At 42.7% G+C, this 12,390-nt stretch overlaps 1 protein-coding gene across 1 annotated transcript in view; it reads right to left on the bottom strand.

The window, feature by feature from the left end:
* The window catches only part of COL23A1 (collagen type XXIII alpha 1 chain), a 444,884-nt gene that overhangs the window by 414,763 nt on the left and 17,731 nt on the right, over window positions 1–12,390 (bottom strand). Inside the window, exon 2 of the mRNA XM_027867027.1 lies at window positions 8,072–8,138. Coding sequence (XP_027722828.1) covers window positions 8,072–8,138 — 67 coding nt within the window. The remainder of the gene's footprint in view (window positions 1–8,071; window positions 8,139–12,390) is intronic.

The raw sequence follows: 12,390 nt of genomic DNA, 5'->3' as shown, positions 1-12,390 counted from the left end.
CTGTGTGACCCTTCACTTCACCTCTGTCTGCCTCAGTTTCCTCAACTGTCAAATGGGATAATAACAGCATCTACCTCTCAGGGTTGTTGTGATGATAAAATGAAGTAATAATTGTAAAATAGTTAACACACACACTAAACACTATATTAATGTTAGCTATGATTATTTTTATTACTTGTGAGATGTAATAAATAGAGCCTCAAAACCAGAGAGACCTGGGTTCAAGTTCTACCTCTGACATGTACGGATGTGTAACCATTGGTGTTGTTGTTTAACTGTATGTGATCCCATGGACATTGTCCAGAGGGTTTTCTTGGCAAAGATAATGGAGTGGTTGGCCATTTCCTTCTCCAGTGTGTTCCCATTTTACAGATGAGAAACTGAGGCAAATAGGGGTTAAGGGACTTGCCCAAGGTGACACAACCAATAAGTGTCTAAGGCCAGATTTGAATTAAAGCTTAAAGTTTAACTAAAATCTCATGGGCTATAAACTTTAACTTGATTGTCCTTCATGTGGCTGATTTACAAGCAGTGAAAAAAATGGATGCACAAGAAATATTTGCTTTTGTGCACTCCACTTCGAGGCTCTGAGAGGTGTGAAAACAGTCCCTGGACCTTTGCTGGGACACCAATTATGCCTAGCCAGCAAGACCTGCTCCTGTCTGGAGGAAACAAGGATCCAGCCTGTTCTCTAGTTCCAGAATACCAGGTCTTAATCATCTGCAGATACTGCAAGGTCAGAGAACACATCAGATCCAGAGGAAACTCAGAATAAAAGCTTCTGAATGGAAGGCAGAACCTTCCCTTCAGGGGCAGCTAGGTGGTGCAGTGGATAGAGCACTGGCCCTGAAGTCAGGAGGACCTGAGTTCAAATCCAGCCTCAGACCAAACACTTGCCACTTACTAGCTGTGTAACCCTGGGCAAGTCACTTAACCCCAATTGCCTAAAAACTAAAAAAAAAAAAAAAAAAAAAAAAAAGAACCTTACCTTCCCTTCCCTTTCTGCAGGGAGGGCCTTCCTTACATGGCTCTGTCATTCTATGTTGGAGTAAAAGAGCCTCCATACAACACAGCAACATTGACTCCTGGATGCAGAGTGACAAGAGACAAAAAGGCAAGCCCTAGAGCAAACGAAGGGATGTGTTTTGAAATCCCTTCTCTGTGATATGACTCTGGGCCCCTTTCAGCCAGAGATGCTTGCCCTCCAAAGCCCTCTTACCCTTCAGTCAGAGGAGTTTTTCTCAATTTCTTACAGATGTTCCCCCCTCCTCTGGATAGAGTGAATTACAAGCATGGAACTGTCATCAACACCTTCCTTCACAATCGCAACTCATGCAGCACACATCTGGGGGACACATCTGGGGGACACATCTGGGTCATGTTGGTAGCAGATTCAGTTCTAGGTGTTTCAGTTCCCTTCTGAGTCACATTATAGACATAGAATCACAGAAAACCACGACATTGGAAGAGACCTTGGAATATAGAATATGCATTCCCCAACTGATAAATAACCAAAGGGTATAAATACATGATATTTAGAGGAAGAAATCCAAGTTATTGATGGACATATAAAAAATGCTCCAAATCACTAATAATTAAAGAAATGCAAATTAAAGCAACCCTCAAGTTCTACCTCATACTCATCAAAGATGACAAAACAGGAAGATGACAAATGCTGGAGACACTGCAGGGAAACAGGCATGGATGTACTTTTGTGGGGTTGTAAATTAGTCTAGCCATTCTGGAGAGCAATTTGGAACCACACCCAGAAGTCACTAAAATGCACATAGCCTTTGACTCATTGGTGCCATTGCTAGCCCTGTGCCCTAAAGAGATCAAATAAAGAACAAAAGGACCCAGATGTACAAAAATATCTGTAGCAGCTCTTTTTATGGTGACAAAGAACTGGAGGTACTCATCTACTGGTAATCCTTCTAACCCATACAGATGACGATGCCTCCACGTCTTCATGGAGTGTTACAGTTGGGCAGGGGGGAATGATCATTTAGGGGCCAACATTAGCATAGTCCTCTCTGCACTTAGAGAGGCTGAGTCTCAGGGAATCAACATATAGTCCAGGGGTAGTGAACCCGAGGCCTCAAGGTCACATGTGGCCTTCTAGATCCTTGGGTGCAGCCTTTTGACCGAGTTCAAGTTTTATAGAACAAATCCTTTAATTAAGGGGATTTGTTCTGTGAAGTTCGGATTCAGTCAAAAGCCTGCACTTGAGGACCTAGAGGGCCACATGTGGCCTCGAGGCCACAGGTTCCCCACCCCTGGAGTATATGTTGGTCCCCCGAGGCTCGTCCATCACAGGTTCATTCATTCTCAAACCTTTCCATCTGGGTAAGAACAAGAAACAGCTGCCACCATGATTAGACTACAGAAGAAGAAGCCATTAGAACTGGTTCACATCACATTCTACCAGTGGAGGTGTCCATGACACATCACATGAATATGTGTGACAAACAGAAAACATGAGCGTAAATTGTTATTTTGTACGTAGATAGACACAATTTTATAGACAGGAGTTTATGCACATTTGTAGTTAGGCTGATAACAGAGAAATCGTGTGGTATCATGGATATGGGGCCAACTTCAGAGTCAAGAAGAAGCCAGTTCTAGTCCCGCCTCTGACATCTACTATCTGCATGATTGAGGGCAAGGCCTCTCAGTGTGCTAAATAATTCTTTAAGACTTTACACTTCAGACAAGTAGAAGATCTTCATCAGTGAAGGGAGTTTCACAGCAATGAAACCATAATTTTGGATTTTAAAAAGACAAGAAAATAATACAAAAAATTTTTGCAAATTTGAATCCTGGCTTGCTTTATAAAGTGGCTAAGCCTTCAAATTTCTGAATTTGCTAATATCTAATAATGTAAAATGTTCTCTCCACCTCTGTCTTTTAGAAAAATAACCAGGATGGGGTGATGAGAGCTTTGTCCTAGGATGCCAAAATTTAGAGAGCATAAAAATTTTAAACAATGATTTTAAAGATATATTTATATTTTGATAGTACCTTTTCTCCTTCAGTTATATAAAATCTACTTATAAAAACTAATTAGATAAATCAGAAAGCTACCTGGTTCGCTTCTTCCCCCTGACCACCCCATACTAGATAAATTCTTTCACTGCCCTGCCCTCACTTGCTTCTCCGTAGGTGGTAGCCTCCAAAGCAATAGCTCCCTTTCACGGGGGGTCAGTATCTCAAGATCTCTGTCTTGTTCCCATAGGGTGGTATCTTTATTCTTCTTCCTCCATGAGGAGGTTTTCTGGAGTCAACCTGCACAACCACCACTGAAGGTATGTTTAGTGCTACTTGTCACATGCACCAGAACTACTAGTTATGACTCTTCTTTCTACCTATTCAAATCTTATCCATTGTTCAAGGCCCAGCTAAGTACCCCCTTTCCCACGAGAACTTCTAAGGCTGCTAAGACCAATGTTGACTTCATTCTTCCTATTGCACTTGAAACCTATACTCCACAATTTAATGTTAAAGGATATACTATGCTTTATTCTTCACTCGATTAGTGTATCTTAGCCTTATTTCCCCACAAAATTATTGGATTCCTAAGAACAGAATCCCTCCTGTCATAGGATCATAGATTTAGAGCTAGAAAACCTGTAAGAGACCAAAAATGCCACTGAATCCAACCCCTTCATTTTGTACATGAGGAAACTGAGGAACAAAGAGGTTAAGTGACTTGCAATGCAATCCATTCCACTTTGTGATGGCTCTGATGGTCAAGTTCTCCTAAATTTTCCTCTTGGCAACTTCCACTCCTATGGTTCCTAATTTTGCTTGCCCTGGACAGGACGAGTAAAATTCCTCTTTCATAAGAAAGCCTTTCAGATACTTGGGAAAGGAGGGCCATCCTAAGGAGCATCCTCAGAGTCTCCCTTCTTGGTTCCAGCTGACCAAACATGCTGGCTCAGCATGTGGACATGTTGGAGGTGAACTCCCTGGATACTTCTGGCCAGGTTGTGTAGCTCAGTGCTGAAAGATATGGGCACTTTGAAATGATAAGGAGATTCCTATCCTTGGCTACAGAACTAGATAAGACGATGGATGACTCAATGAACCTTTAAGAAGAGACTGTTTCCAATCTGGTCTCTTGCTTCAACTCTCCTGTGTGGCAAGTAGTATATTCTATCTCTAGACTAGCCATGAAGGTTGTGAAGGCTCTGCTCTTTCCCTCTACCCTACCACTCATCCATCATAGGGCATGGAATCAACTAGGTAAGCTTATGCCAGAGTCTTTAGCTGCCTTTTCTACCTTGCATGTCCCTTCCTGAGTATGTAATCAAATATCATTCTTAAGGTAAGATGTGTGAGGTTGAACTTACTCTTATGGATTCAAGAGGTTCAGAGGTCCTGAGTCCCATTGGTGACAGGAGGAGTCCCTGTTGACTATTCTAACACTCTTGAAGAAGACAACCACCAAGAAGACGATTTGCACAAGGCTGGCTCATTTTTTTTTTTAGGCAGTTGGGGTTAAGTGACTTGCCCAGGGTCACACAGTTATTAAGTGTCAAGTGTTTGGTCTGAGGCTGGATTTGAACTCAGGTCCTCCTGACTACAGGGCCAGTGCTCTATCCACTGTGCCACATAGCTGTAGCCAAGGCTGGCCCATTTTAACAAATATATGTGTGTGTATGTGTGTACATATATATATGCATGTGTATATGTATATACATATACATATATGCACACACACATATGTGTATATATATCCACACACATATATGCACACACACACACACAGAGGAACATTTGAACAGTGAAAAGATGAGATGAAATGTAAAGTGCCTAATTAACAATTCCACAAACTGCCATATGTTCTGATAACAATAATAATAAGAGCTAACATTTATATAGTTTTTACTATGTGCCAGGCACTATGCTAAGCACTCTACAATTATTATTATCTCATTTGATCCTCACAACAACCCTGGGAGGGAGGGAATTGCTATTTTTTTTTTTGCTATTTTACAAATGAGGAAACTGAGGCAGACAGTGATTTAAGTGGCTTGCCCAGGTTCACACATTTAATAAATGTCTGAGGCTGGTTCTGAATTCAGTCTTCCTGACTCTAGGCCTGACACTCTATCCGCTATGCCTCCTGAGAGAGTATAATAGTAATTATCAATTAAGTGATTGAATAGTGTTTTAAGTCATTCTATCAATGTGTGTTGTGAGTCTTTTATATCTGTTAACATGGCTTTTGTGTATAGGAAATAAATATCCCATAGCTGATTTATATTGTATATTGATTACCTTTCTACTCTTTTTTTCGGGAGACTGAGACATGAGCCCACATCCAAGCTTTAAATAATTGGTCCCTGGGGTACTAGGGTGAGAATGTGAAGGACAGGGGGCTAATATAAGCTGAAGAGTACAAGAAAAAGAGCTTTGTCCCATTTTTTTGTTAGAGCCTAGACTCCCCCAGGCCTAAGCATGATAAGGACCACATATCTGGATCTGGAGCAGAAGGACCGATCGGTGAGGAAAGGAACGGGCTCAACGCCTCAGCCCCTTGGGTCCAGCAGCTTTCTACTGTTCCACTTGGGAACAGCGGCTCATGTTCCCCCCTAAGTCTTCTCTTCTCTAGAGTGAATATCGGTGGTCCTTGCTCTAATGTTCACCAGAGTCCTAGAGGAGTCAGAGACCAGTGGGCTGAGAGTCACAGCCACTTTATAGCCCCAGTACCCAAGACACAAACAGAAGACTCACAAAAACAGCCCCATTTTAACTAACACAGTGACAATGACTGCACCAAGTTGTTGGGGTTTTTTTTGGCCCATATTATTTGAGCAGTTTGGGAATGGGTTGTTGCAGGGTTTTTGTTGTGTTTTGAGTTTATGGTGGAAAGCTTCTATCCAAAAGTATAACCCCTCCCAGAGGGCTTCAGATCCACGGTTCTGAATGAGACACCCCTTGCTCTCATAGACTTAACAAAGAGCCCAGAAAGTATCCCAAGAGCAGCTCTCAGATTCAAAGCCTAAGCTGAGCTCAGAGCTAAACACTTTGGGGGAAGGGAGAATGAACTCTCTATCCTGGGGATATAATTCATTTTCCACTTTAAAAGACCTAATTTCCTTTGAGGCAATCACAATTATGATGCTAGAAAATTACATAGAAATCCCCAAACCAAAAAAAAAAAATCCCCAAACCCTAGCACCTACCTCTCTGGCATAACCCAACCAGAGATGCTCATTAGCAGGCAAATTCTGTTTCCCCAACCTGCATAACCAACTTTAAAAAGAAGAGGCTTTTTTTTTTTAAACTAGAGAGAGTGCCAAGGACCTGCAAGGAGGAAGGAAGATCAAAGTGAGGACTGATCGATTCCGATTATGTGCCTCAATGCGAAAGATTTCTGGTCTGATCTGTTTGGAAAACCCAGGAACGCCACTTTTCTACCAATGTGTTATCCTGCTGTGCATTTTATAAGATAATTCAGACCCCAAAAGAAGATCGGTTTAGTTAAAGATTTAAGTTTTCTCAGTCAGACTTGGAAGAGAAATATATGTTTGGTCTTTGTGGAAAGAGTATTGGCTCTGAAGAGGACCCAGGTTCAAATCTCACCTCTGATGTTTACTACCTGGGTGACCTTGGTTGATAAATAACTTAAACTATCTGGGCCTCAGTTTTCTCAACTGTAAAACCAGAGGGTTGGGCTAGATGGCCTCTTTGGTCCCTTCCAGTTCCTGGCCACTGGCTGGCCAATGGAGAAAAACCTTTCCTGGAACAGTTAAGAGTCTGGATTTGAGCCACACAGAGGCAAAGTCAAGATAACGTGGTGCTTATATACAGCTAGCACTTCTTGAACTATCTGGTCTATGCTAGCAAAAACGAGAAGTGAATTATTTGATAATTTTAATAATAGACCCTAATTAAGCACCTACTATGTGCAAGACACTGGGAAAAAAGACACATGCTCTATGCAAGATTATAGATAAAGATCAATCACAGGATCATGCATTTAGAGCTAGGAAGGGCCTTAGAAGTCATCTAGCCTAACTTCCTCATTTTACAAGTGAGGAAACTGAGGCCCAGAGAGATGAAGTGACTTATCCACCATCACAGGTGGCAGAACTGGGTCTTTAACTCAAGTCCACTGATTCCAAATTCCAAATCTAAAGCCCTTCTGCAGTCACATACCCTGTTCCCAAGGAGATTTATAATCTAATGGGAAGGGATAAGAAAGAGAGAGTGTCGGGTCAAGTACACAAATAACTAAGAGATCAAAGCAAAGGAGAGTCCAGAAGAGTTCTGAGAAACATCTAAAGAAGAAAAGCTTACTTTCACCCAACAGAAAGGGAAGGCTTCATGGAGAAAGAGTAAGTACCTGCGTTGGACCTTGAAGAAAAACCATTGGATTTTTCGTGAAGTGGAGTGGACTTCCTCCAAATCTACCTCTTACAGTAAGTTGCCTGGCTTAGGGATCTGATGCTCCATGGATGGGTGTCCAAGGCAGCTACTACTCTCACCCACCAACGGGAAACTCAAACCTCACCCTCTCCCAGGCACTGTCCTCCTCCATCGACCTTTTCTCTAACACATCTCCTCCCCCAGTATCTGAAAACATACCAGTTGCTCTCTCAACTTTCCTGCTATATGCAGAATAGACTCCATAACTAGTTTTTCCATTCCAGAATGGGGATAAGACTTTCTCCACTTTCTAAAGAGCCTCCTGAACCTTCGTTAGGTACTCTGCTGGACTTTCCGAGTTTCTCGAAAAGAAAGCCTTTACAAACACTATTTGCCAACTAAAATGATTTGGGATTAATTCACTTTATCAGGAAACCTTGAATCAGGCTGGCTTTGAGGCCGACAGGGTAAATGATAGAAATAGATTTGAGTCGCATTAGATTTCGAAGCCAAGGCAATCTTCCCGTTCCCCCAACCTGCTTCCTCCACCCCTCCCTACCCTCAGAGGCACACATTTAGTTCTGCTCTCAGCAGGCATCACCGCATGGGGCCTGCCCCAGTTCTACCTCAATAAGACAATGGGATTAGGCCCTCCGGAAACAGCCAACCAATGAGACTTTAACCTTTCACATACCTGGGGGGCAGAGACACTCAGGTAAGACTTCTCGAGTTTTCCGGTGCTTGGCTAGTCCTTCCAACTTCTGAATCCAGAAGAAGCAGAAAAGACAAAATAAAAAAAAAATGAGTGAGTTCTTCAGGGAAGAGAAAACAGCAAACAAACTGACTTAACCAAAAGTTTAGGGGTTTCTTTTAAGACAATGTTTAAAAGTTTATTAAATTCCATGGGAAAATTTGGAGTTAGGCACAGGAACAACAAATCATTACCAGTCAGTCACCGAATAGGACTCGACATGTTTCCACTTCATTTCAACATTCTCACATACCGCACTGTAGCTAAAAATAATACTGTAAATCAGGAAAGACGAACATGGGTCTGGCTCAGGCTGGCCAGAGTCACCTAACAAGGAAGGGGTTGTGATATGAAGCCATGATGAATAAGAAGGGAAGGAGAGGAGCAGGTCACTGAGTCAGAGAGTTTCTTACATTGGCGAATCACTGAGCTTGCTCTCGGGCAAGTTAGCTTTACCTCTCTGGCCTTCAGTTTCCTGATCTGTAAAATGGGATGATCATGTTTGCACTACCTACCCACAGGACTGTTTGTGGCTAAAATGTTAGAGGAGTCCCTGTGGTGTACTGCTCAAATTCCAGCTTAACTCCCTTTGTGACCTTGGGCTCAACCTCCCCTGGCCTCAGTTTCCTCATCTGTCAAATGAAGGAGTTGGATTAGATGGCCTCTGGCTCCAGAAATGTTACTTATGTTTATATCTACACACACACACACACACACACGTGCGCGCACACCTCAATGAACCTATGATCTTCATTGATGAGAATATTCACAGAGCTGTTGCTGGAAATTCTGGCATCTGGGGAAAATTCATTTGTGGGGAGCATGGGGGAGGGAGTTATGATCACTCCTGCACTCTCACTCCTCAGGTAGCCTGGAGATGGAGATCATTGGAGCTGAGAAACCTGAGGGCCTGCAGTGGGACAGGACAGGGTCTGTTTCAGGGAGAAGTAGCTGCTGAGTGGTAACGGTGGCAAAGGGAAGACAAAACCAGGAATGAAAAACAAGCCCCTACTTCCTCCTGGCCCTGCTTTTCAGGGGGTGTGAAGGAAGGAGAAGCCAACCTTGGAGAGATTGCCAAGATAATTAATATCTTCAGGAGGAAGTGAGGCTTTTAGTGAGCACCATAAGATGAAAAAATATGAGGGAAAGAGATCTAAGGTCATAAGATCATAAATCTGGGAGGGACCTTGGATATTAGGGGGAGGCTGACTTCATTTGACAGAAAAGGAAACTGAGGTCATGAAGAGGACGGTTCTCAAGGTTACCTAGGCAGTAAGTGACAGGGCCAGGACTTGAACCCTAAATCCAGATATCTTTTTATTATGGCACAGCAGAGGAAGGTGTCAGAGGATATGGTGGAGAGGGAAGGTACAGGAGGGTAGTGACTAGGGGAGAAGAGGGCTGAGTTTACTATAGGTGTGAGAACAAAAGATGGTGGAGGTCCAGGAGGCTGGAGGCTGCCTTTGATCTATCCCAGCTAATTCCTGGAAGGGCATGTCCCTAAGCCAGTCAACTTATGGTAGGAGGTGGAGAGGGGAAGGAGTCCATTCCACTCCAAGAAAAGTTAGCAGTGGAGGGAGAAGGCCCAATGGCCACAGGGCCAAGGAGGGAGGGAATGAGGTAGCAACCTCAGGTCTGGCAAGAGAGGGTGTCTCCTTGCTTTGGGAAAAAAATATGATCACCATTATTATTAATATAATATGTTTATGATAATAATAATAATGCATTTTATGTAACACTTTAAGGTTTGCAAAACACTTTACAAATAGTATCTCATTTTATCTTCACAATAACCCCCAGAGGTAGGTGCTATTATTATCCCCATTTTACTGAGGCAGACAAAGTTTAAGTGACTTGGTTGACAGTTAGTAAGGATCTGCAGCAGGGTTTGAACTCAGATCTCCCTGATCCCACATCCAGCATTCTATTCACTATGCCAGCTATGTACTCTATTTGCTACACTACCTAACCCCTTGGGAAGTCAGCATATGAGGCATAGCCCCAGCATAGCCATGCTAGTTACTGCTTGGGGTAATTCCTCCAATTATAGAGATTGCAGCCTGTCCATGCTCTCATACCCTATGCATGTCCCCTATAAATCTTCCATAGTGGGTCTACCCAATGTGTTGGGGGACTCCCACTAAGAATATGTATATGTATATGTGTATATACAAACATATGTATCCATATGCATATCTGTATATTCACACCCATATTATATTCATCATAATCAAAAAGCATCTGCTGAGCCATTGCCTAGAACTTAATAGAACCCCAGTACAAAAGAAATCTATCCAGAAAGAATCTTAGAACCATGGAATCTCAGAGCTGGACCAGGACTCAGATAACCACTAATCCAACCCATTCAGGGATTCCTTCTCCATCAATGGAACCCCACTGCTTACCAAATACAATGGAAACTCCTTAACCCAGTTTCCATCCCCCCCCACACACACACAATTAGTCTCCCACCTTCCTTTCAAGCTTATCACACACTACTTCAAACACTACATTTCAGCCAAACCAGACTCCTGGCCATTGGCCATCATCAGATTCCTCCTGCCTCTTCCAATCTCTGTGCTTTTACCCAGGCCAACCCCGAATGATGTCTCACATGTCTTACCCATTGAAATTCTTTTCTCCCAATTTTCTTCCAATGCCTTCTTCAATAAAGGAGGCTATCAGAGATTTCTGGAATCTCTTACCACAATCTGGACCTCTCCTATATGCTTATCAAAGTTCACATGATAGTTATGCCTGTATTTGTCTCATATCTGCCACACATACCCCAAAAGGCTAGAACAACGGGACAAATCTAATAGGATGAAATTTAATGGAGATAATGTAAAGTCTACACTTGGGCTTGGAGCAACTGGAGTCAGGAAGACTCATCTTACTGAGTTCAAATCTGGCCTCAGATACTTACTAGCTATGTGACCCTGGACAAGTCACTTAACCCTGTTTGCCTCAGTTTCCTCATCTGTAAAATGAGCTGGAGAAGGAAATAGCAAACCACTCCAGTATCTCTGCCAAGAAAACCCCAAATGGGGTCATGAAGAGTCAGATACAACTGAAATGACTGAACACACTTAGGTTTAAAAACATCACCTTTGCATGTAATGATGGAAGAGATAACACAGTTCAGGAGGAAAAAAGAGTCAGGCATTTTAAGTGGGAACAATATGTGTCAACAGCGTGACAAGGCAGCTGACAAAGATAATGTGGAACTTAGACTTCTTCAGTAATGACAGCAAGCCTGGTGTTGAGAAAGGAGAGGTGTGAGTTCTTCTGTCCCCTGCAGTGATCAGAGCACATCAGGAGGAGTGTCATCCCCTGTTCTGGTCACACCAATTTAGGAAGGGTATAGGCAAGTTGGGTGCATCCACAGAGGGGTGACCAGGATGATGAGGGTCCTAGGGAACCTGTCATCAAAGGATTCTTTGAAGGAAGTAGGGATGTTTAGCTAGGAAAAATAAGACTTAGAGGGGACATGATAGCTGTCTTCAAGCATTTGTTTTGTTTGGCTCTGGAAGGCAAAATTGGCACCAAAGGATAGGAGCTGCAGAAAGGCCAGCTTGGGCTGGATGGAAGAAAGAGCTTCCTAACAAATCCAAACTGGAAAGAGCTGCTTTGGGAGATAGTGGAATTCTTATCACTACAGGTCTTCCAACAAAGGTTGGATGAACCCTTATCCGGCCAGGTTGGACTCCCTGTCCCTTTCACCCTGGGGATGCAATGATTCCATGAGTTTAGGCTTCCCAAAATCTGGGGCCATAACTTATTTCATTTTATTATGCATAGAACCTAGAACAGTGCATTGTATACAATGCCCACTTAATAAATGTTCACATAAAAAAAAAACTAAATTGGATCAAATTATAGCCTCCAAGATAGGGCAAGTCAAATGAAACAACCGATCTTGCAAATCTTTAAGCACAATATAACTCTTAGCTATTAGTACTATGATCCTTATCACACCTTCCCAATCCAAGTCTCGGCTTCCATTTTATTATCTTGTCTCTTCTACTCCCAGTCCCACTACAACACCTAGAGTTCTTTCCTGGAAACCCAGCGAGTGCACAGTAAATGATTGTCCTGCATCTGAGTAGGTAGGATTTATCTATACTTCAAGACTTAGCTACAGCTCCAGGAAGCCTCACTTGGCTCGCAATGACCTGGCCCTTCTCCGAGTCATTCATGTCTCTTATCAGACACTGAAGGTGCACTTCTTGGAAGGTTTAATTGGTAGAGTTTTGTCTCCC

Source organism: Vombatus ursinus, unplaced genomic scaffold (genome assembly GCF_900497805.2).
Source record: "Vombatus ursinus unplaced genomic scaffold, bare-nosed wombat genome assembly UNPS02014785.1, whole genome shotgun sequence".
NCBI lineage: Eukaryota > Metazoa > Chordata > Mammalia > Diprotodontia > Vombatidae > Vombatus > Vombatus ursinus.
Note: the sequence above shows the minus strand (reverse complement) of the source record. Positions and strands in the feature narration are given on the sequence as shown.